The sequence below is a fragment of the Periplaneta americana genome, chromosome 12, assembly GCF_040183065.1.
Source record: "Periplaneta americana isolate PAMFEO1 chromosome 12, P.americana_PAMFEO1_priV1, whole genome shotgun sequence".
NCBI classification, from domain to species: domain Eukaryota; kingdom Metazoa; phylum Arthropoda; class Insecta; order Blattodea; family Blattidae; genus Periplaneta; species Periplaneta americana.
The window spans coordinates 172,044,363-172,070,787 of NC_091128.1; the positions used below are offsets into that span (position 1 = coordinate 172,044,363).

The 26,425-nt window shown below is 35.1% G+C and overlaps 1 protein-coding gene across 6 annotated transcripts in view; it reads right to left on the bottom strand.

Moving 5' to 3' along the window:
- Positions 1-26,425, bottom strand: part of smash (smallish) — a 598,237-nt gene that overhangs the window by 66,592 nt on the left and 505,220 nt on the right. For 4 of the 6 annotated variants that reach the window (XM_069842563.1, XM_069842564.1, XM_069842566.1 and 1 more), the window contains 6 exons: positions 25,944-26,141; positions 23,086-23,228; positions 22,058-22,193; positions 16,669-17,703; positions 16,177-16,314; positions 296-535 (listed from right to left, as the gene is read on the bottom strand). In XM_069842563.1, the coding sequence (XP_069698664.1) occupies positions 296-535; positions 16,177-16,314; positions 16,669-17,703; positions 22,058-22,193; positions 23,086-23,228; positions 25,944-26,141 (1,890 nt within the window). The remainder of the gene's footprint in view (positions 1-295; positions 536-16,176; positions 16,315-16,668; positions 17,704-22,057; positions 22,194-23,085; positions 23,229-25,943; positions 26,142-26,425) is intronic. The other 2 variants (XM_069842565.1, XM_069842567.1) reach the window with 2 other exon arrangements.

Consider the following 26,425-nt stretch of genomic DNA (forward strand, 5'->3'; position numbering starts at 1 on the left):
AAATTTGCTTCAATATATTTACTTCCTGTTGCAATGTGAATTCAAAGAAATTCTATCATAAAAATAAAATGTTATCATCATACATTCTTTATGCTTCGTATACTAAGAAACTAAAAATTAATTGAATATCAAGAAGAAGATCATAATTTGAATGTTATTTTCATAATTTAAAAACTCTTCTTTCTCAAATATGTTTATTGCATTATGACTACGAAATACTAAAGAATTTAGCTTGAAGTTTTTGTGCCTTCAACCATCAATGACAGTAATAAAACAATCTAGTGCAGTACCGTACCTGACTTGTGCTCACGGGGATGAACACCTCTTCCTCGGGTGAACTGTTGGGCACTTGCTCCTGCTTTGTATCTGTAGGCACACTTTGAGCAAAGTTCTCTGCAGAAGGCAACTCTTGTGTTTTGGTGCAGTCATTGATTTCTGTGTCCCCAGTCTCACACTTTTCACTCCCCGTACTCGCTTCCGAGGGTGCAGCCCCGCTGTTCGCCAACATCACGTTCTGTTCCAGGACGTCAGTTTCCTACAAAAAAAAATTCGTTACTAGGTTAACAGTATTAAAAACAAACCACAGCTTATCTTTAACATGATGTTGAAATTAGTGTTTAAAAATGAGGTGTGAATCCATACTTAGGATAAAGTGTAAGTACAATGGAACAGCGGATCTTGCACACTGTTAACAGGACCTTATCTCATCTCTTATCAGCAGAACTGAAGGTCGGACTGATAAAGGAAAAATGAAATGCAATGCAAATATCTGTTTCTCAATATGCGACATGGGTGTAAATTAAGTGAAATTATTTGTTATTTTATTACCTTGATAATAATGCAGCTTTAATGGGTTTTATAAATTCAGTGGCGGCATGCTATCAGCAGAAAGAAAGTGATAAGGACAAGTGCTGAAATTTTTAAAACATTCCATAGACTTCCTTGTAGTCGGGTTTTTAAACACAACTTTCATATCACACTTCCTAATAGAGTATCACTTGCATCAATATCTGCCACTTCAATGACCTCCTCAAGACTTAAAGTATCACTTTATTTTAAAATGAGAATCCAATACAGTAAAAGCTCTATTATCCGTGATAATGAATGGGGTGAACTGAACGGTTAATCGAAAAAATCGGATAATCCGTACCATAGAAGATTTCGTAATTTCCTCCATGGTGTTTTGCTTAAGTCTGGTTGTCAACAACGGATTTTTAAGAGACAAGGGAACTCCTTGTGTCTGCGGAAAGATAGGAATAATGGAGGTCTCATGTTGTAGATTTATATACTTTATCCTTATTATTTATTAAATAGCGCAGTTATAATTTCAGTCTTGTAACCTCATGCGAGATGAGTCATAGTTACCCCACACTCTAGTATATACAGTCACGAAGCTTGAGTTGTGAGGTTGCTAGGAACAATAGACTGTGCCGGTACTATTTTGCATTGTCTGTAATGAGGCTATGTTAGCGATCCTAGTGGTTAGCGCAGGGGCGGCTCTACAATAAGAACTGCAGAGCTGCAGAACCGCCATTTAAATGGACCTGAAAAAATGTAAAATGTAAAACGCGCTTTTATGTAATCTAGTTCATTGTTTCATTTATATTTCCAATTCATTCTCCTTCGATTCGAGATTTTACTGTCTGTAGGAGCCTTGAACTGCTCGAGAATTTTATCTGTAGTGTACTTTTCGGATCTGTGATCGGCAGTTCCTGAAGTTCAACATAGGGTAGTCGGCAGCAGAAAACTGGTTTTCTTCACCGTCCCATAAGACTGCATTAGAGCTGCAACCGAAGCAGCTCTCTCCGAACCGTCAACACCCTCATCTCTTTATGACCTGCGTTAGAACACATAGGCTTCTGGACTGCTGTATATCATTACAGTTCCAGTGTGTTATAGTACTGTGGGTGGTGTGATGTGTTTAGTCAGTGTATCTAAGGAAATATTTTATATTAAAAATGAATGAAATGAAAACCTAATCGACCAATCCTTTTCCAAATTAAAAGAGAAATTGCATGTTAACTTAAGAAATTAGGACGTCCTACACAAAATTTAAATATTGAAATTTCTGGAAAAAGTCTAGGAAATCATGTAGCCTACTAGTCATTTTAATACCGAAATGTGTAATGGAAACGATTGGTTTTTTGCTGCGCTCATGAAAACGCTTTCTCCCCCACCCGTGTGTTCTGTTTAGAGGAGAAAATACATGGAGAAACACCGGAGTGAAGGATTTAGTTAATTTTACTTAAAAAAGAAAAAACTAGAAAAGCTTGTGGGGCACATCTCCACTACATGACTAGTTGTGGGAGAGGTGTAGCACACGTATGGTTGGAGTACAATTTCGGGTGCACAGTCAACTTCGAGAAGGGGCTGTAATTACACGCGTTATCCGATTTACAGACGTGGACAAATTATTAGACAAAATTAATTATATGTGCAACGAAGCTGTATTTATCGTTAGAAATAATGAACAAAAATTTATTTTGCACAGATATAATGAACAGAAACTTGAGTCTGGAGGTTACTAATATTTTGTGAACATTCGCGTATTCTTTATTAACACGTTGATTTTGTCAGGGATGCTGAAAACCAAAGTTTGATACTTTGTTTGAATATCAGCATCATTTAGCCAGATATCAGACAGGGCTTAAATGAGTCCATGTTTTGTTGTAAGCCTCTTTTTGTTCACTTTCTTCTTCAGTATAGATCACAGATTTTCAAGTTCTTTCATGTCCGGTCTTCTTGCAGGCCATGGGAGAATATCTTCTGCAGTATATAATTAAAACACCAGTAGTACCAACATAGCCAGAAAAAATACACTTATAACCATTGGAAAAGTATACTAGAAGATGTAAACAATCATATTTAGAACAATAGAGACTCTGTGAATTATACTGATAGTTGATATGACGAATTATATTATGTTTCCAAGAAAAAGGTTTAGTCTAATAATTTGTCCACGTCTGTAGATGCAATAAACAGCATGCGTTTGCTAAATACACTATTTTTCATGCAGAACTGCCAACCTTTGTAATCGCAGGCCGCTACTGGGTTAGCAACTATCTATGGATGCATATTTATTACGTATTGAGCTTAGTGACTTTATATACTAGACTGTGGTTACCCTTTCCCTAACCATTCAATTTGCATTTTTTTTTATATGTACGACAATACGTTTTCTGTTGACACCCGTGGAATACATTTTATGTAGAAGTTACAAAGTAATCCACTGCTGTGGAGTAACGGTTAGCATGCCTAACCATGCAACCAGCTGGCCCGGGTTCAATTCCTTATTTCGACAAGTCACCTGGTTGAGGTTTTTTCCGGAGTTTTTCCTCAATCCATTAAGAGCAAATGCTGGTTAACTTTCGGCGCTGGACTCATTACGCTGGCATTGTCGCCTTCATATCACTCAGACGATAGATAACCATATATGTTCATAAAGAGTCGTAAAATAAACAATTAAAAGAAAAGAAAAGTTATACAGTACAGGCTTGTGATAATGCTCTGTAGGAAACATATGTATTAATGTAATGTACAAAACAGTATTACATATTATATATTATTTCTGAAGAAAAAAATTAAAAAGCAAGAGAGAGAGAGAGAGAAAAAGACAGTTGGATAATTCATCACTCGGTTAATAGAGTGACTGATAATCAGGATTCTAATGTATTACAATTCTTTTGGCGCTATTCATGTCAAAGTATATGTAAATTGTAGGATTACTAGAAGTCTGTATTTTAAAGATCTGTCCTGCCATTCGTATTTACTCTATTTTTGAAAATTTGTTAAATGTGGAAATGTATTTACAACACAATAATATTTATAAACAATACTGAGATGTGAGGTCTGTCCTGCAAAAGAATTGTACTTTTTTTTTTTTTACCAAACGAAGGGTTTGATAGAACTCTTTTGCATACTACATTTTATTATTGAAAAATTATTTAGGTCGAAATTGAAAGAAGAAAAATGTATTGTACTTTTAAAGAAAGATATTTTGAAGAGAGTTAAAACATGGGGTAACTTAGCCTGGACTGTACATAAGCCAAGCAATATTTATTTATTGGCACAGTGTTGGTTGTAACAAATGTCATATTTATTGGCACTTTATTGTTATAAATCTGTCATGGTAATAATTTCCTATCTAAAAGTCAATCTCTTTCTCTACTTCACTCCCTCGTAAACACAAGTTGATTCTATTGTTATGATTAAATATACATACTGGGAATTTCAACCATTAGAAAAACAGGTTTTCCTTCAAATTTGAGAATGCCTTTCTTCCATTGCACATTTTATCCAATAGAAAATAGAGTTTACTTTCGAATAATTTCAAGGAAAAATTGTTCCGGGGCTGGGTATCGATCCCAGGACCCTTTGCTTAGCACACGAATGCTCTCCCAACTGAGCTACCGCAGGAACTATACACGGCACCGTCACAATTTTTCCCTTATATCCACACAACTCAAGATGCCAGAACCCAACTTTGAGTGCACACAAATTCTCTGTGACTTAAATTGTGGCTTCCTGTTAATCTACAGGTACCTCCAGTAACGAATGTGTTGTGCAAATCTGGTTTTCAGCACAGAATTATTTAGAATTAAGCTTATTTGTATTATATTGTATGTTATGTCATTTGTCTTGTATACTGTCGATGCCATGAATGCTTGTAATTCTATCAGCTAATAAAGATCTAATCTAATCTAAACTAAACTACAATATTCTGACATATTTGTAGAATTGTCGTGATTGCAGGACTTGACAGTGGAACAGGTACATTATAAGGATCACCTATCACACATTATATGCAAAACAAGGTTAGCGGAAGTAATGGCTCGATTGGTGTTTTTAGTATTCAATATTCGATAAGCATTAAATGCTACCAAATTAAAAAAAAATAATATAACATCCCTTCTCCATCAAATGTAATAATAATAAATTTGTATCAACAAAAGCCATCCTAAATAAGGGTTCATAGATCGGCCTACTAATCCATTCATAATGAACAATGATTAAAAACAATTATGTATGTCACAATTTGAAAGAAAAAAAAACATTAAGATAATGATGAGAAAACATAGGAAATCATTTACAATAAAAGTTTCTTGAGTACAAATGATTACTAATTATAGCTAAGGATGATTTTAACACATGAGATCCTATGGCAGGAGAAATTTTCCAGTTATCAATAAGGCATATTGAAATGTACACTACATAAAGATATTTTTCAGTACTTAATAAGGACAAATTAAAGAAATAGACGGGACACAGTTGTAGTTGTTAACAATGTATATACATAAAGAATTACACAAAACAAGGTTCATTTTTATTTAATTTTAGAATAAAATTGAAAGAGTATAAGAAAAGGCACACATCCAGTCAATAGACACATTTAAAGAAATGCATATGCAAGACATATTATTTAGTTGTTAATATCAATAATGTAAACATAAATAAGTACACAAGATAAGGTTCATTTTTCATAGTACCGGTATTAATAAATCAAATTGAAGGAGTACCTACACATTTGTAGAATTCATCAATAAACTATTTTATTTGCAGGTATGACTTCAGTTTCTTTTTCGGAATAGAAATGACTTTACTTTTTGTTCGATTTGCTTTCCTTCATTTTGTATTTGCTTTCCTTCGTTTGCATAAACCTAACATACAAATAGGTCGTTGTGTAGGTTTGTTGTGTGATAACTGAACCTCTTCCTTTTTCTCTAAATCACAATATTTTATAACTCTATACGTATTGAACCGTAAATAATGTCAGTAATTTCTGAAATATTTCATAGCATGTTTTGGGAGAGTCATTGATTTAATTCCCAATACGCTGAGTGAACTTAAGAAGCAGTGTATTATGATAATAAGTGATTGAAAGCATTTTAGTTTTGTTCTTTAAATTTGCAGAAATTTGATCCGAACAATGTTGACCCTCTATAGGGCTTTAACTTAATTTGTATCATTTTCATCAGTGTTTGTATTTCTTTTTTTGTATTTATATGTGCTATCTGGTAGGATGGAAGAGAAGGCCTTATGGCCTTAATCCTGTCAGATTAAATATATTATTATTATTATTATTATTATTATTATTATTATTATTATTATTATTATTATTATTATTATTATTATTGAACTTTTCGTTCTGCATAGGAATTTTTCCCAACTGTAAGGCGAATGTCAGGTAATCTCTGGCGAATCCTCGACTCCATCGACACTAAATAATTTAGTAGTTTATAGAGCACTTTTAAACAACGTGTTAAAAAACTGACATTACTTATGAAACGACATAATTATAATAAAACTCAAAGAGTACAGAATATAAAGAACATCCCAATCAGTAGGAAAAATTAAGGAAATACACAAGAAATGCGCAAGAGAAGGCTCATTTTCCGTTATTATTATTATTATTATTATTATTATTATTAGGGAAAATTTAAGTAGTACGAGAACAAAAATATACACAAGAAGGAATAATTTTAGTCAATAACTAAACTTAGAGAATTACTCAAGGTACTAATGAGCAGAAAGGAAAAATTAAAAATTTTCAGTGGTACTCCAATCAATATTTAAAATAATTTCAATAAATTTTGTCGTGACATCTTCTCCAGTGCTTCTGATTTCTTTCCTAATCATGTAGCTTGTTAACAATCTATATATATAATTTGAACTGGTAATGGAAATTACGGGAAAACGGCTGAACGGATTTTAATAAATGGCCTCCCATTTTGAAGCTTGGAACCTAAAGTTTTTCGGAAAAGTAGTAGTTTTCAGTGAAATGTCAATTTTCCTACATAATTTTCCTATTTTCCAAAATCCATCTGTTGTCAGTTTTGAGAACTAATTTTATTCAATAACGGCCGACTTGATTGAATTTCAGAACAAAACACACACTACAATAAACAATAGGCTATTACACGAAGGCCATGACCTACAGATTGCCGACATATTTAGAGCTCAATTCAATTTGTTATTAAAAACTGATTCTGCAGTGTATAATTTTCTGAATACAGCTGTGTATTGGATATTCAAATCTACGAAACTTGAGGTGGTTTGATGACATTATTACCGTTAGAAATTAAATATTATTATAGTTAATGTCATGATGCATCTATTTTTCATTAATTGTACATAATATTGATGCTACATTGATGACATGAAAGTGAAACGTTTTGTGGTTATGTAAGTAAATGTAGAGAATATCTTAATTTAGATCTTCATTTCTATAATTTACTGAGTGACTGCTATATATAACTACAAAACTTAAGTAAGATAATAATATTGTTATTAAAAATCAAATATTTTTATACTTATTAACCCAGTGGGGTTGGGTCTTTTTCATATACTTAATGGCGGTGTAGTGTAGATATTGATATGTGTCATTGTCTTCAGTATTGGCTCGAGAGGGCGCAAAAATTACAGTTCATAATGGCGGTGTAGTGTAGATATTGATATGTGTCATTGTCTTCAGTATTGGATCGAGAGAGCGCAAAAATTACAGTTCCTAAGGAAAGATTAAAAGGTATTACTTACTGATAAAATAAGAGGCCTAGAAAATTTTGTAGTCTCCAGATCATTTCAGCAAGATCTCTTAGTAGGATAAAATGATTTTACGCTCTACATTTCAAGTTCTACACGAAAATGCTATTGTTCGAAAGCTTAGCAAACCTGACATTTTTTTAACTTTTGCCCACAATCCACAATGACCTGAAATAGCTACTGCTATCGTCCTGACATTGATACTTGCGTTTTCGCGTTGAAACTAAAAAACTGAAGTTGGATAGGTTCAAGAAAAAGTATTTGGCCTAAAAAAATCCATTCAGAGGGAGTATGTTTCATGATTATGGAAGCAAATAACTATCAAAAAGACAAGTATTCTTCATTGAAAATAAATCTGAACATTTTTATTTGAACGTCTAAAGAACTTAGTTTGCAGCAGTATTTGCTGCACAAGCCACTAGTAAGAGTATATTCACATCTGTCGTGCACAGCTACTAATAACAATTTCCACTCCCTTTCTCGACTCCACCAAAAATCCACTGTCCTTCCACAGAGTGACCTCGATTGCATTTCTTCTACCAAATTTTGATTAGAAAATTTCTAAAATTTTACTAGTTCCTCCAATTTTGTCGCTATGCAATTCAATGTATTCAAAGGTTACTTCTTCAATAAATTATTTCCAGTCAGTAGACAAATAATATTCATTATGTACAGTATTTGTATAGCCATGCAATAAATCGTAAATCAACAACAATTTCTAGCATTGTTAATTTGCTCAGCACAGACCAGGACGTATGCCTGATGCCTTATCGACAAATCCTGTTCATTATTTTTTTATGAAACCATCTCCTTTATCACTGCATTTCTTTAAAGTCATTTGAACATTACATTTTCCGCATATCAATTCAATCTTGATGAGGCGACTGTCATACAGAAACGCTTTGAATAAATGTTGACTTATAATTAAATGCATTAAAATGTTCTATTCATGATGCATATATTTGCATTTGATATCTACAGGCATTTTTTCTTTGATCAAATTCTGATATTTTTCTATTACTGCCGTTATTTCCATTTTGAAGTATGTCAACAATATAAAACTGACTGTTAATTATTTACAAGTTGGCAACATATTTTATATCGATTGTAACAACAATACATATCGATAGTAACATTCATACTTTTCAACTACCCTGATATCATATTTCTATAGGACACCAGCGAATAGGGATTACAAAGAATGGACACTGAGCGAATTTTCCTGTGTTTTGTTTCTCTGTGCGCCAGCATTTAGTTCCACTTTCAAGCGCTAGAGGTTAGTGTAATCGAGCATACGCTAAGATAATAATTGAGAACAGAGTTGAGACACAGGATCCAAACATCGCCTACCTTATTGCATAATCCAATAACGCTTTGCTTCAAATAAATTCAAGTTAACAGCTTTTCCTTATTTCTCAGTGACAAACTAGTTGTAATAATAATATATTATATTTCAGATATAATAAATTATATTATAAAATAATATAATACATTATAAAATTACGTATCGAATTCGTTTAATATTTGTATATAATATAGGTATATGGTTTTACTTCTCGTAAGAGTTTTGTTTTTCCATTTTCAGCGCTATCAAATCATTACATATTTTAATTGTTGTTGGGGTCAACGTCTGAACTCTCATTATAAAGGAACTCTAGAGTATAGACATTACAGTTAATGACGGATTTATTATTTTATGGATCCAATTTATTTTATTTGAGTACACAATGTACCTAGATGTATTAATTATATGTGTTATATTTCCGCTGTGTCGACTGCTAGCTGGGGTGATGTCAGCTCCAACTCTAGGGAGAAAGCAGAATCTCACGCTCTAGCTGGCTTGAAGGTCATTGAAATCAGTCCGGCTACATCAAAGATACCGACGCGAAGTGTCCATTCTTTATAATCCCTATTCGCTGAGGACACCATGTTTGTTTAGTGACTTTCTGAGAGTGTCAATTGATATGCTATTAGACACATAGATAGTGGGCGTACAGAGTCACAGAATATTTATTTGGTGTATATAATTCATTACGATGAAAACCTATAAATATAAAATTAATTCACGATCGGAAACTCTCAACAAGAGATCTAATACAGTAATTTACACTAGGCCTACTAGTAGAAATGAGCCAATATATGATTCGGCAAAGGCTATAACATTTAATTGTACTGAACAGCAAACGAGGTTGTTAGAAATGACAATAGATGAAGATAACAATACTGGAAGCTCCAATGTAATCACAATAGTAGTAATAATAATGCTAATAGTATTTATAATTATAGCATTTATGCTATTAGTACATAAGCATATTGACAGAAATATCATGTGACAGCAACACGAAGTACTGGTACCAGTTACGAGAAGACAACCATGAAATCTACGATGTTGGAGCAGATTTAGAAAATCAAAGCTGTGAAAATCGCTACTCTTGTAGTTCAAGTGGTGTTTAGTCTATAAGACTTTAGGACAATTCACAAAATACTAAAATTACAAATGCCACGAGAAACTACAGTTTTAGTATAACAATTTTTTGTAGTGGTTAAAACAAGGAAAAGCATGTTAAATGATAACTGATTATATTGTATAAAAATTTTGTTACTGAAATCAAATCTGCTTCTTAGTTGATCGACATTTCAGCTACAACATGGGTTCAAGTACTGTAAAGTCTGATGAAATTTGTACAGAATAATGGTTGTGAATCAAGATTTCCAGACATACTTCGGTTTTTCTATTCACTGTAACCAATGTCATGAAATACTGTTGGAAAATCATGTTGTGACTTAGATGCTTCATCAATCTGATGACTCCTGCTAGCAGTGATGATTTCAGACTATTTTTTCTAGGCAGAAAGAATGAAAGTGAGGAAGGGGAAAACTAGATGCAGTTATTAACCCATAGTGATTTTCTTTTATGGTAATGCTTTACACATTAATATTATTATTGGTATTAATAATAATACTAATAATAATAATTATACGCACCTAATGAATCATTTGCTGAAAGTAGGTAATTTTCTTATCCATTTTAAAGTTATGAGGGAAAACAAGTTATAGTTTATATTAATATACAGTTTGTAAAATAGAGGGATTCTGTGTCAGAGACAGATAGGCCCTACTTTAATTTTGACTGATCTGTACAGGACTGAAAACTAGGGATTTATTAATTTTTGGTTCACTCTTTTAAGTTAAGTTTATTACTAGCATCTCCAGAATTCGATGCTCTTCAGTGTGTTATTCAAATTTCTGAAAAATCTGTTTTCATACTTACTGACTCCAAGGGAGCTATATTTAATATAATCAAATATGTACAAAACCTATAGCACATAGAATTAGTCCATGAATGAATGAATGAATGTTTCAGGATATTGACGCAACATGAAAATAATATTTTGACTTTCTCTGTGTTCTTCTTTTTCACCTTGCAAATCTGGCATCCCTAGCTATAACTCAGTGATCATGTATGAAGGCGTTAATTTATCTCTGGGGGAATTTAAAAAACAAGGTTTACAAATCAAATTCTCGCATCCTGGAATCTAGTGAACAATGTACATAATAACAATGCTACGAGTGTTGAGTAATTTTTTTAAATGTGCTGAAAATACATCGAAAATGAAGGCGTCTCCCTGGTTCATTCTGATGAGTAAGTAACTCACCTAATTTTTTTTAAGCAAACTAACACACAATCTGCCTACTATTTTATTAGCGTTAGTGGCACTATATTGTTTCCAAGGGACATATGCATAGTGCAATCAATATATTTCTGCACTGTACTTACAATAAACAATTTTTAGAATCCAAAAATCCTTTACTGTTAAGGGTAATTATATTTTTAAATTGGAGTTGAGGTGTAATTTATATAGAGAAAGTTGGTTTCTCTAATATCTTAATATCTTGTAATGCTTTCCCCTCTGTTTAATTCATAATGAGTTGTTAACAAATCCTACCCTTATCAATTGAATTTATAAATAAGGTTTTTTTCGTGAATTGTAAAATTATTTTTTTTACATAAAAATTATTACTGAAAAAAGAAATTGAAATGATAAAACAGTGCTAGAGGTACGGTTTGTTCTCAAATATGAAATACATTTGTATGCAAAATTTAATAAATTTTTGTAAAAGAATGTAGAAGTTATAAGGGAAATGGAGTTTGGAAATTTAAGTTACCGAAAAAGAGCAACAAACTTACCCAAGGTGAGAAATTCTGTCAATATTTAAATGGCCAAGTCAATTGACATAGTATCACATGTTAGGTCTTAAATCGAAAAATATTAGATATACCTAAATTTTTTCACCATACTATTGACGAAAGTCCATTGAACAAAAAGAAAAAAAAAATCACTTTTTCGACTTCCGAAGGTATGCAAGGGACAATCAATAAATTTTCGGACTCCCCTGAATGTACGCAACACACAGGACATAGGAAATGGAGAAGTTATCTAGAACCAGGAAAACGCCTGGAATCTATGTTAAATGTATCACTTGAAAGGCAGGGAAGAAGACTAGCCATAAGACATATATGGAGAGATTCAAGGAAAAATCGCAATAGGTCCTTGACATGTTTGCACAAAATCACGTGTAGGAGCTCAGTTCTTAAAGACAATCTGACGCTGTTTGATAGACTGACTCAACAGGCATGGAAGCAATGATCTTCAGTGATACGTGCTTGTATGTTTAACGGTACAATAAATCTGGAAGTATTATGTAATGCAGTGGTTCCCTAATTTTGTTAAGGCATGGCCCACTTTTGGGCGAGATTTCAGTTTGTGACACCCCCCCAGCCACGACTACAGTAACTGTTCCTGGCTCCCCAAAAAATACAAATTCCTGTAAAATCGTAAACAATTATAATTTTACCCAAAACCAGTGGATAGCACCCGAAGTACGATTTTATTTTAAACATCAGCTTTTTGAGTATTTTCCGGAAGATACTCAAAACAATTACGACATTCACAGATGGATACTGAATCCGTTGCGTTCAAATGGCTGAAATTAAAAAAAATATATATGAAGAAAAAACTCGTTTAAATACGTACCTACTCAACGAATGTTGAAACTATACCTTTTTTTTTCGCAGAACATTGACCAGTTGTGCATCAAAATAATACCTCAAGTTTGCAAATGAGGCTCTTAAAGTTTTGATAACATTTGCAACGTCGCAATCGTCTATGATTGCCATCAAAAGAAAAACGAGAAATCTCGAACTTGAAAATGATATAACCACAGTCTAGTATATACAGTCACGAAGCTCAATACGTAGTAAATATGCATCCATAGATAGTTGCTAACCACTAGGGTCGCTACTATTGCCTCATTACAGACAATGTGAAATAGTACCGGCACAGTCTATTGTTCCTAGCACCCTCACAACTCAAGTTTCGTGACTGTATATACTAGACTGTGATATCACTGTGTGTGTATCAAATACTTATTCCAGATTTGAGAGACAAGGTTCTGAAAAATAGGCAGGCTTATCACATTAATTACAGTAAAACCTCGTTAATCCGGACTAATTGGGGGGATAAGTTGACCAGTTTAACGAAAATCCGGATTAACTGAAATAACCAAAAAGAATACTAGAAAGTGCATTAAAAATCCGTTTATAGCAACAAAACACGTTTATTATGGTGTATTTAAAGGGCATAGGCCTAAATACAGTACAGTAAAAATTGTAAAGCAATACATACAATGCAGTACAACTTTTAATACTATAAGTGTAATATTTTAATTATTGTAATTCCATAGTCTAAAAGTAAGTCTTGAAACAAGGTTCATTAATGTTTTCAAACTCATCCTTTTTTTTTTACTTGTTCGGATTAAGCCAAGTCCAGCTTATTGGGGTCCGGATTAACGAGGTTTTACTGTATTTGTAACTGCTGAAAGAGTTTTTGATTTTAATGTTCAATAAAGTGGATATAGATTAAATGAGTCCGTCTTCTTGCTTATCAAGTAATGTGTAGTCTTAATTATTAACTATGTCACATTTATTGATTGGATTAACGTTTTCGGCAATTGTTTGCCATCATCAGATCATCATAAGTGTCATATTATACACACTGAATATTAATTACGAATATAAGTTGAGCAAAGTAATATTCGGGCAAACAAACATGGTTACCACTTGACTAGATAAATGTTACATTATAATTAGATATGCACTGACTCAGCTGTTTACATGAACAATGTTTTCTTTTTATCATAAATGTTACGATTGGACACAAATTAAATTATGACGTGAAATAATTACATTTATTATTGAATGTGGAAGTATTGTATTCCATCTAATGCATAAATTGAAACTAGCAGATTACGAACATGCTTGATGCTAAATAATTACTATGTTTGAAAAATTCTGCTCTTGAGAATTACATATACATATGTCAAGTGATTACCCAATGGTAGGCCTATTGCATTTTATCATAAATGTTAAAATTGACTCTGTCACACGTTAAAAGTGTTAAAATTGTTAAAAAGGTATTTACCTTCGACAGACGGCCCGTTTCGACGCTATTTGTCGTCGTCTTCAGTGTCTCTTGAACCACTGCTGATTTTGGCTCTGCGATGTGCGGTTGTCGATGGTAGGGGTGGGGGTGTGTTGCTCCTATGGTGGGGGTTGGTTGTCTGTATGCTATGACGTACTATGACATCAAACAATGTGTGCGTATTGAACTGTAGTTGCGTATTAAGTATGTAATGTGGGTGTGCTATTGTATTCTTATATATTTCGTATTGTTCTAGGATATTTAACTGTGAACTTTTTGGTGTGATACAAGATACAACGAACATATTAAAGCTATAACCAAACCTTACATTACATCAAATTATGCAGATCACATTATCGACAATAATCATGACTACAATAATATAGAAACAGATATGGAAATTTTACACATCACACCAAAAAGTTTACAGTTAAATATCCTAGAACAATACGAAATATATAAGAATACAATAGCACACCCACAATATATACTTAACACACAACTACAGTTCAATACGCACACATTGTTTGACATCATAATACGTCATAGCATACAGACAGCCAACCCCCACCATAGGAGCAACACACTCCCACCCCTACCATCGACAACTGCACATCGCAGAGCCAAAATCAGCAGTGGTTCAAGAGACACTGAAGACGACGACAAATAGCGTCGAAACGGGCCGTCTGTCGAAGGTAAATACCTTTTTAACAATTTTAACACTTTTAACGTGTGACAGAGTAAATTTTATGTTTTTAACAAAGTGTTAACGAGAACTTTAATCAATGTTAAAATTGAACACAAAATGAAATGTGAAACAATTACATATGCTATTGACTCTTCATGTGGGAAGTATTATGTTCCATATATGTTGTTGTTTTCTAATGCCAGGCGTTTGACAATAAAGTCATTTGACCTCTTGCACTCCAATATTTTTCAAAGATATTATCATGCCCAGCCACTGAAGCACAGATTTTGAGGTGTTCCGAATCCATTTCTTGGTTTGAGTTGCACAATGGACAGTTAGGGGACTGATATATTCCAATTCTATGCAGGTGTTTGGCCAAACAATCATGGCCTGTTGCCAATCTAAATGCAGCTACAGACGATTTTCGTGGTAAATCGGGAATTAACTGTGGATTATGATGCAGAGAGTTCCATTTTTTCCCTTTGGATTGAGTTATCAAATTTTGTTTGTTGAAGTCTAAGTATGTAGATTTAATAAATCTCTTCACAGAGTAATACGTAGATTTAGTAACAGGTCTGTAAGTAGCAGTGCTGCCCTTCTTTGCTAAAGCATCCGCATTCTCTTTCCCAGGATTCCACAATGGGATGGTATCCATTGGAATACAATTCTTTTATTGAGTGATATTAATTGAGAGAGCATTTTAGTTATTTCTGCTGTTTGAGATGAAGGTGTGTGTTTAGAGACTATTGATAGAATAGCTGCTTTGGAGTCTGACAATATAACTGCATTTTCCATATATTGCATAAGTTGAAACAAGTAAGTTACGAACATGCTAGATGCAAAATAATTGCTGTGTTTTGAAAGTCATGCTGTTAAAATTAATGTTCAATGTTTTTTTATGTTTCTAAATTCAAAATAAATGCATGTTAATAAAGAGTTTTTGTTTTATTTTGAAAATCATTTCGCCACCCACTTCAACTCTTTACACTACCCCCCCCCCAGGGGGTCGTGAACCCCACTTTGGGAACTGCTGGTCTAATGGCTATGCCAAATTCCAACAGAAAATTAGTTCAGAATATGTAGAAATTAAATTTGAATTTTATTAAACTTATACTGGCAATAAGTACATATCCTCTTAACCACAAAGTAGAAAGTCTTAATGATAAAACAAAAGTGGCATAAGCAAACTGCTCAGATGTTTGCTCTGTGTAACGAAGATAGCTTTTATACATTTGAAGGGTTCAGAACCATAGTGGGCCAAGCGCCATTTACAAAAATCGTAGAAAACAATGAAGTTATTACCATAATTCAATGTAAACATATAGCAAATAATATAAAGTATACACATTAAAACTAAATGATATAGCTCTGAACCCTTCAATTGTTTATTTTTGTGCTGCTAAAATTACACTATATTGATAGACATACTGCATGCCTTAATTGAAATTTGTCTGAAGTGTAGCTAACCTGGAAGGGTGAGACGCTGGTATCAGGTACTGTGATCACAGGGGTTGGGGGTGGGGACGTCATGCCATCTCCAGCAATATTAATCTTCTCACAAACCTCCACCACTGTCTTCCTTCTCTCCATCACTGAACCCTGCTCCTGGGAAGTAACAAGGTTTTGCATGCAGTCTGCGCTGGCAGATAAATCATCATCTTCAGGAAAGGTCTGAGGAACAAGTTCAACTGTTTGTGATGCTGTTAGGATGTTAGTAGCATTTAAATCAGTTTCCACCACCTCGAATGCCACCTGATTAGTAGAGATTAGTGTGGAAGGCGGAGTTCCCGACTCAGACGAGCTTTCTGCCATTGTAAGTGGCAGTTCACTGTCATCTGGAAGCTCGAAATCCAAGTCATCCTCCGTCACTGCATGCGTCTGGGTTTCAACAAGTTCTTCGTTTTCCTCCATCACCACCATCAACAATGTTGATGACACGTGATTATCGACTGAACTTACGGCTCTGGGTTTGTCGCTTCCTGTCATATCCAGGAAGATAGCTGAGGTCTCCGGGGATGTGTGTTTCTGGTTGACGATCTCAACCTCCAGATGGAGCACATCTGGGCCACTGCTGCTCGTCTCCAGGTGAGGCACCACGCTGTTGATTGCCGCGATGATCTCACCATCGTCCACAGGCTCATCGGCCTGGCTCACGGAGCAAGACACGTCGGCTGTGTGGATGCCACTGTCCCCACTCTGTGACGAGGGGTGTCCACAGCAGTCCAGGTCTTCCAGGCCCTCGCTCGAGCCTTCTGCGTCCAGACTGTCCAGAGAATGATGCAGCTGCTGCCTTTTGGTCTCGTACACGACGTCTTCTTCAGGGCTCAGCGACCTCTCAGACCCATCAACACCGTTCAGGACTTTCTGAGGCTCTTCTACGTCTGTAGATTGTTGCTCTACAGCAGGCACGTTGCCATTCGAGAGCCTGTGCGGTGAGTTCTTTGCTTCATTCTCTGCGCTGCTGTCGGACTCACTGCACTTCGCTTTGTCCCCCTGTTTGGTGGTTTCTGAGAGTCTCCTCGTTGGTTTTGATAACTGCTCACTGAGTTCACAGGCTCTCTCAAACATCTCTCGTCGTTTGAGGACGTCGCCTTTCGCCATGGGCATCCTCCTGTCAGTATTTACACTGTTGTTGATCTCTGTGGAGCTGCGCCTCCTCTTCTCAAGTGCCGATAACTTCTCCTCAATCTTTGGTCCGGAAGGCCTACGTGGGGTATGTGGAGGGGATGGCAAGCCTTTCACACTGTGCCCATTGGACAGCTTCTCCGACTCCTGGAGCCCCTCCTGACTGCTGTTAAGGTTATTTCTCGTTACCGTCGACCTCGATTTGACTCTTGTCTCTGCAAAGTTGACGTAACCCTGGATTGCTCTTTCGTATGTGTACTCTTCCGGCTCTGGTGATGAAACTGTTGCTGCCGAGGAGTTGTCGTCTTCGTGGTGGCCATTGTTTCCTTGAGTCTTCTGCAGACGATATTCTGCCTCATCTTTCACGTTCTGAAACATTATCATCAGGGAAAGGATTTATATGTAAATACATATTTACTTATAAAGCTAATATAATTTATATTTTGCATTATCTTTATGTTTCACAATGTGTAGGGTTGAAAAATCCTACTTTTATTTTCCATATTTTTCCATATTTTAGAGTTTAGTACATATTTTCGTTAATTTCCATATATTTTCCATATTTCATATAAAACAGTCCATATTATATTAGGTTTAACAATAAAACAAAACAAAATTCCATTAACTTTTAAAAATACATTTCAACAATAGAGATTTAAACACATGTTCAGTAATCCCTTTAACATCAGAGTTATTTGAAAATTAGCAGTCCTATCAACAATGGGAAAGTAAGTTACAAAACTGTATTAATTTAATTTAAAATTTTTAACAGACTTCAGTTGTGCAGCTCAACAGTTAAATGCCAGTCAGAGTACACATAGGTTCAGTTTTGTAAATCATACTATAAAGACGGTAAATATGCCAAAAGTACGTCATTCAGTCAATTTAAAATCAAAACTAACAAGTTACATTTCAGAATTTAAAGAAGATGGTTTATCAACTGACAATAAAATATTATTTTGTAATTTGTGTCAGTGTGCAGTATCATCTACACAAAAGTTCCTGGTGCAACAACACATTACAACTAGTAAACATCAGGCCAACAAACAACTAAATTCCAAGCAGAGACAATTGTTTTTAACACAACCAACAACATCGAATGTAAGATCTGAGTTTAACATCGACCTGTGCCGTTCTCTCATCTCTGCTGATATTCCTCTCTACAAACTAAAGAATAAGGTCTTCAGGGAATTCCTTGAAAAATATACTCAACATACAATCCCGGATGAGTCAACACTTAGGAAGACGTATGCTCCATCCATCTACGATGAGACAATACAGAAGATAAGAGATGAAATTAAAGATAGTTCAATTTGGGTTTCCATTGATGAGACTCCCGACAAAGAAGGTAGACTTGTTGGTAATGTAGTTATCGGTTTGTTAAGTGAACAATATTCTGAACGAATTCTTTTACATTGTGATGTTCTAGAAAAGTGCAATAACAAAACTATAGTTAAACTGTTCAACGAAGCTATGGGTATCCTGTGGCCAAAGGGTATTATGTACGATAATGTGTTATTCTTTATTAGCGATGCTGCCCCTTATATGGTCAAAGCTGGACAAGCATTATCTGTTGTATATCCTAAATTGACTCATTTTACTTGTGTGGCGCATGCATTTCATCGTGTGGCAGAAGTGGTCAGAGACAATTTCCCTAAAGTAGATTTGTTGATTTCATCAGTGAAAAAAGTATTTCTCAAAGCTCCCAGTAGAGTTAACGTGTTGAAAGAAATGTACCCTGAAATTCCATTGCCACCAAAGCCAATTTTAACTAGATGGGGTACATGGCTAGAAGCAGTTGAATATTATGCCGAACATATAGACTCTATTAACAATGTTCTCCTTGCATTGGACTCTGAAGATGCAGTCTCAATTGATACTGCGAAAACAGTTACCTGTGACATAAGTGTGAAGAATGACTTAGCTCACATTCAGCATACATTTTCATGCATCATAAAAACGCTCAAAAGTCTCCAAAATAGGCACCTTTCACTATCTGAAAGTTTTGAAATTATAAATAGTACTGTGGAACAACTGAATCGTGGTAGAGGTAAAGTTGCAGATGCAGTAAGAGCTAAGGTGGACACTGTACTTTCAAAAAACCCTGGATATGAAGAACTACAAAAGGTTGTTGCTGTGATGAGTGGTGAATCAACAGTGAAGATTAACTTGGACTTATCCCCAGCAGACATTGTGAAATTGAATTATGTACCAGTTACTTCTTGTGACGTCGAACGCTCTTTTAGTCAGTATAAATCTATCCTCAGAGACAATAGAAGAAGATTCACTTTTCAGCACTTGAAAGAAATGTTTGTAACCTATTGTTATGGTAACAGACAATAAAAATTGTGTTTTGTTGAAACTACATTGGAAGATAAGGTACGTCCATTATATTTTTTGTTTAGTTTGATTAAAATGTACCAATATTTAACGTACATAGTCATTTTTTTATAATTTTAAGTCCATATTTAATTCCATATTTTGGTAAAAATCCATATTTAATTCCATATTTTGGTAAAAATAGCTACATATATATTTACATATTTCATATATTTTTAGTCCATATAAATCCGTTCCCTGATTATCATATAACAGGGTTAGAGTCTGAACTGCTGTCCGTCAGAGAAATGCAAAGTATCTGCTTAGGGAAGGGGATGAAATAGGTAGAAGGACACTGATCTCAACATTGAAAATGTTAATTGTTTATAAACAATAGCATGGGAGGAGTGATAGTAGGAGGAAGCAAGAAGAAAAGAGTACGTACTGTTACATATGATTTGCTGATGATATGGCGATATTAGCAGAAGAGGATATGTTACTGGAGATAAATGACAGATGTGAGCATTATGAAATGAAGATAAATGCAAACAAGATGAAGACCATGGTTATCGAAAGAAAAATAAAGAAGGTAAACGTGAGAATTCTAAATGAGGCAGTAGAGCAAGTGGACAGCTTCAAATACTTGGGGTGTACTATAAGCAGTAACATGAGCTGCTGCCAGGAAGTTAAAAGGAGGATAGCAATGAAAAAAGAAGCTTTTAATAGAAAAAAGGAGCATTTTCTGCGAACCTCTGGAAGAAGAAGTAAGGAAGAGACTAGTGAAGTGCTCTGTGTGGAGTGTAGCATTGTATAAAGCAGAAACATGGACATTACGACGAAATAAAGAGAAGCTATTAGAAGCATTTGAAATATGAATATGGAGAAGAATGGAGTGTGTGAAATGAACAGACAGAATAAGAAATGAAGCTATGTTAAGTGTGTGAGTGAAGAAAGAGCTGAAACTGATTAGGAAGAGAAAAAGGAATTGGTCTAACTAATTTTAAACATGTTATCATAACTTGATAACAATGTGCAAAGGATCATATGATCTATCACACTTCTGGTTTGATCCACTTTGTACATTTCACTTTGATATATCAGTTTTGATCACATTTAATTTATTGTTTCTTAGTTTGATAACGATCTCTGTATATTTAGGTAATGCACAAAATGGCTTATATATGATTAATTTTGCCCTGTTTTTTTCACCTCTATGAATGCAGTCTTGCCTACCTTTTATATTCACAAGTACCTCTGCCTTACACGTAAAATTCCAGTTTGGTAACCATACTCACAGCTTATTTATTTTTACTATTCTTATTAGATTTTGGTGTGAGAGATAAGTCAACACATACGCGTGAGTCACGAGGATTTACCGTCACTTACAGAGCTTATTTCCGAAGACATTCTGAGCAAAAAATGTCATATAAACATTTGTCCTAATCTCAATATTTTCAGAGTTACATTAATTTGAATTTGTTAGTAAAATACCTATTTTCTTAAGTTTTACGGGTAAAAAAATTACAGATAGAGAATCAACTATTCAGAAGTGTCATTTATTTAATTGGCTAGTGTTCTGAAGCTAAAAATGTGTTGTTAATTGCTTTGTACAGATTTTATTTTTCAATTTTTAACTAAAAATGACATCATTCTTACGCACTTATCACAAAAATTGTTACAAATCATACGACTTTGGGAATTTGATTCTTCACAGTTCAATTCTGCATCCTTACGTACAGTCTTGAAGAATTTACAAGAGTGGCGTGATTTGTAACAATTGTTCTGATAAATTCGTAAGAAAAATGTAATTTTGTAGTTTAAAAAATCTGTACGAAACAACTATGGAATTCACAACACATTTTTAGCTTCAGAATATTAGCTAATTAAAGAAATAATACTTCTGAATAGTTCATTCTTTATCTGTAACATTCTTTTACCCTTAAAACTAAAGAATAATGGTATTTTACAAACAACTTCAAATTAGTGTAACTCTGAAAATATTGAGATTAGGACAAATGTTTATATGACTTTTTTGCTCAGAATGTCTTCGGAAATAAGCTCCATAAGGGACGGTAAATCCTCGTGAATCACTCTATCAGCACGTCGCCTTTTTCTGTTCCCTGAGTACCTCACATTGTTACCAAGCTTGTATAAGCCTTCAGAACCTTCGCAACAGTGCTACGATCCGATTTCTATTTTTCTTTTCTCACTGCATTGTTATAAGCTTGCAGAGACATGAGTGCGAAAATCAGGAAGATGTGTCAAGTATTTTTAACAACTTTAAAAAGCTATGCCCTCAACTAGGTTTGATTTTTTGGATCCCAGATCAAAAGGCAGGCAGGGTAGCCTTTTAACCACCGTGGTGGACATAGTATGTTTTGTATTTTATTTGCTATGTACTTACATTTTGATGATTGTCATTTCCATATTCCTCGCTGATGCTGCTCGTTCCACAAGAGGCCCCAATACCCAAATCAGTCAAGTCGTTTGCATCATCGTCTTTGAACAACACCAGACTCGACTTCCGTCCGCGGGAATTTCTGCAAAATATCGGGAACTTAAGAGATAAATTTAAAAGCTTTCCTGAAAATTATCTTCTAACCTCAAAACATTTCCATTGAAAAAATTTATTCAGTAAATTATACAGTAAGTTAGTGAATAGCCAATGAAGGCTAGAGTGTACGTCTGTTACTCTCTTAAACTATAATATTACATTAAATGGCGTCTAGCAATTTTCATTTTTCTTTTTGTGAACTAAAAACTTTCATTTGGAAGGCTCTGAGTTAAGACATATTTTATATGCAATGTTTAAGGTTCTCTTAAAAACCTATTTTTGGGTGATATAGACCATTCTGTTTTTTCAGCCCATTTCATAATGGTAGGTTGTCTGCACTAAGAAGCAAACCATTAGGGCCAATTTCATGCAAGCCTTCATATTGTACTATTTTTATAGAACTGCAGTTCTGAAGCAGTAGGTATATTCACCAGATCAATTGATTTGCATGTATTGAAACATTTAAGAAAATAGTAGTAGTAGTAGTAGTAGTAGTAGTAGTAGTAGTAGTAGTAGTAACAGTAGTAGTAGCAATAGTAGTAGCTGTAGTAGTAGTAGGAGGAGTAGTAGTAACACTAATGGTAGTAGTGCTAGTGGTAGCAGTAGTAACAGTAGTAGTAGTAGTAGTAGTAGTAGTAGTAGTAGTAGTAGTAGCTGTAGTAGTAGTAGGAGTAGTAGCACTAATGGTAGTAGTGATAGTAGTAACAGCTGTAGTAATAGTGTAGAAGTAGTGTCGGCAGTAGCAGCAGTAGTAGTAGCAGTAACGGTAGTAGTAGTAGTAGTAATAGTGTAGTCTAGTAGTAGTATAGCAGTGGTAGTGGTAGTATGCGTTAGTAATGGTGGCAGTGGTGAAGGTGTTGCAGAACTGAGTATCTCACCGCTCCTCCATCATCTCGTTGAAGGTCTTGCTTCGACGCCGGTTGCGGTCGTACTCCTCCATCTCGAACTTCTTCACCTCGACGACTCGCTCGATGATGTGTTCCTGCCGCTTCCGCCGACTGCTCTTCCAGTTGTCCAGATTCTGTAACACGTGTGGAAGGCAGGCGTGACGTCTCTATCTTAAACATCAGTCACACAGCCTGGCGGAAGACGTAAACAATCGACCGGGGAACCGTCTGTGAACACGCCACGTGATTCCTGGGAAGGAACGGACACGTGCTCCAAGTAGATGACTGTACACATGTTTAAAAATAACAGTATCAATGTTTAATAAAACAGAAATCTGTGTTGTACCAGCAGTGACGCTTTCTGTTATGTCTAATCTTCTTGTTTTATAGCCAGATGAGAAACTGATTTGTAACTGATTGGTTGATTGGCAAACTTACTCGTGTTAAATTACATAAGCAACTGTGGCTTACAGCTGTTTCGGTGCTTCTTCACACCATCCTCATAGCCTATTAGATCTCGGCGTCATCTCGAACTTCGCTGCCTGTTGTGGGGGTGCGTTTGCGTGTTGAAAAGTGGAGTCAAATAGTGTATGTGTTCTGAAATTGATCTGTGTGTTGAGAATTTGATCGGGGTGTGTTTTAGTGTGCGTGTATATTTCATATTGTTCTAGTGTGTTGAGTTTTTGGTTTCTGGGTTGTATGTGTAGAATTTCCACACATGCAATAACATAAATACAGACATGGAAATCCTACACATATATAACCCAAAAACCGAAAACTCAACACACTGGAACAATATGAAATATACAAACACATTAAAACACACCCCGATCAAATTCTCAACACACAGACCAATTTCAGAACACACACACTATTTGATATTTGACTCCACTTTTCAACACTTTTCAACACGCAAACACACCCCCACAACAGGCAGCGAAGTTCGAGATGACGCCGAGATCTAGTAGGCTCTGAGGATGGTGTGAAGAAGCACCGAAACAGCTGTAAGCCACAGTTGCTTATGTAATTTAACACGAGTAAGTTTGCCAATCAACCAATCATTTATATTTAAGTGTTAAAAGCAATGTATGCAAGATTCAAGATGGGTGATTTGTAACATTCTCTCACTGCGAGAAGCGTACGATATTTATCGGCCAAGGGAACACCAGCGGTTGAACTTATGAACTAATACTCATTGGCCATCTTTCTGTCCTTGTTGGACATGTTGCAATACTGTGGTATGAAAATAAATTTCCTTCACCGGGAATCGAACCTGAATCGCATGGTCAGGAAGTCCTTACGCTAAGATTGATTCACCACGGCGGACTCTGCTACTCCTTACCGCACACAAATAAATTTAATTCATATATAGCAAAAACTGTTTCAGAGCACTTCCGACTAAGAGTGGCACCAGAAAATGGTCTTCGGTGGATCAGAGTCTATTAAACCGTGCTCAACTTTCTGCTCCCACCTGTCCACAGGTGATCGCACTCATACGTAGTTCTATGTGAAGATATTCAGCATAATCCTCATTCAGTACAAGAAGATTCCGCATAACAACAAACATAACGCAAAATCCTTCCGCGCCCCAGTTGCCGATTAGTCTTATGTTAACGCTGGAAAATGAGACGTGCATTGGCGGAGAGAGAACCGTTTCCTTGGGGAAGCAAAGGAAAACTATAGAATCTCGATATACCGGTAACGAAATTATGGAGGACATCATTTATTTCCTTCCCCCGTTATAGCTTGGCGTTGGTACAGTATATCGGAATATGATCATGTAATAAAGGTATTGTAAAATAAAGTAACATTGTAACAAAATACGAGTATACAGACAGTTTTACTTTTTTTTTCCTCGTGTACAGAACTGAGGGACCCGAAGGCTTGCACTGCAGCCTGAGGCTTATTGTGCTTACCACTCCTATTCTGTGAATGATTGGGTAGTCGAACGGACGCGCTCTTGTACAAGAACAGCACGCCTCACCGTGAACTGAACCCGAGCTATTGTATAGATGTGATATGTGACAAGCGGTTTTTATTATTCAAAATTAAACACAAGTTAAAATTTGTTAAAAATTGGATGACTGTGAAAAAAATATTTTTCAAAGATTTTATAAAGATATTCATGAATATCTTCTATTATAACGTAATATAATGTTAATAAATATATCGTAACATAATTTATTTATTTATTTAGAATATTAACGTGCAAAACAACAGCGCAAGGCCAATTACAGTTTAGCACAAGATACAAAACAAAACAGAAGAAATGATGATGAGAATGAATGATAGAAATAGCAGTGAGATGGAATACAGTCAATATAATAGTCATCAATAATCTTTGACCAAATGCAACAAAATAAATAGCAATATCAGGCAATAATAACAAGTAAGGATATATCATGATAAACTCAAAAGGTGTATACTACACATTAAATGGATCCACGCTTAAGCCATGCAAATTAGCATATTTTATACATCTGCAGACCGGAGAGAGAGATTTTGAATTTCTACTACGGTATAAAAATGTTATGAAATCTTAAACCCTTAGCAGGAATACGAAGACTGATATTGCTTATGAATGATTCACAATCAATATCACCCTTAATGACTTTACAAAAAAATAAATAATCGAGATCTTGACGTCTGGCAAATAAACTGCAGCAGTTCAAAAATATTTACAGTTAATCTCATATTTATAGTCATCGGAATTATATCATAATAGTAATAATAATAATAATAATAATAATAATAATAATAATAATAATAATAATAATAATAATAATAATAATAAGGGGGGCCTTGACAAAGTTCTGCGTACACCAATGCAGGCCATGTTCTTGACTCACCGACTGCCAGTCTTCCGCTTCATCGCGAACCTCCTTCGTGACCTTCTTGATCTCCTCCACTTTCTTCAGCTGCTCCTGCGCTGATTTGTACAGACTGGCTGGTCCAACTTTGATGAACTGGAGAGGATTGGCTGCCGGCTTCGGAGCGGCCACTTTGGTAATTCGTGTCGGTATGTATTCTATGTTTTCTTGCGAGAGCTGAAACCAGAAAAGAACATTACTCAACGTTACATACTGGATTCACCTTTAGAACCGATCCTAATGCTAACGAAAAGCATGTGACGCATGCGTAGTGTGAAGCATAGCTCGTAGGGGCGTCATTTCAGTTTTTTTCAGGAGAGGAGGACAAGATTTTTAGGGAAGCTTACTCTCTCCCTATTTCCTCTGAAATTAATTAGCGTATTTTCCGGAGTATGAGATGCAACGCCTCATTTTTATATACATTTTTGAGCTGTCCACCGCATAAATAAATAAAATAAATA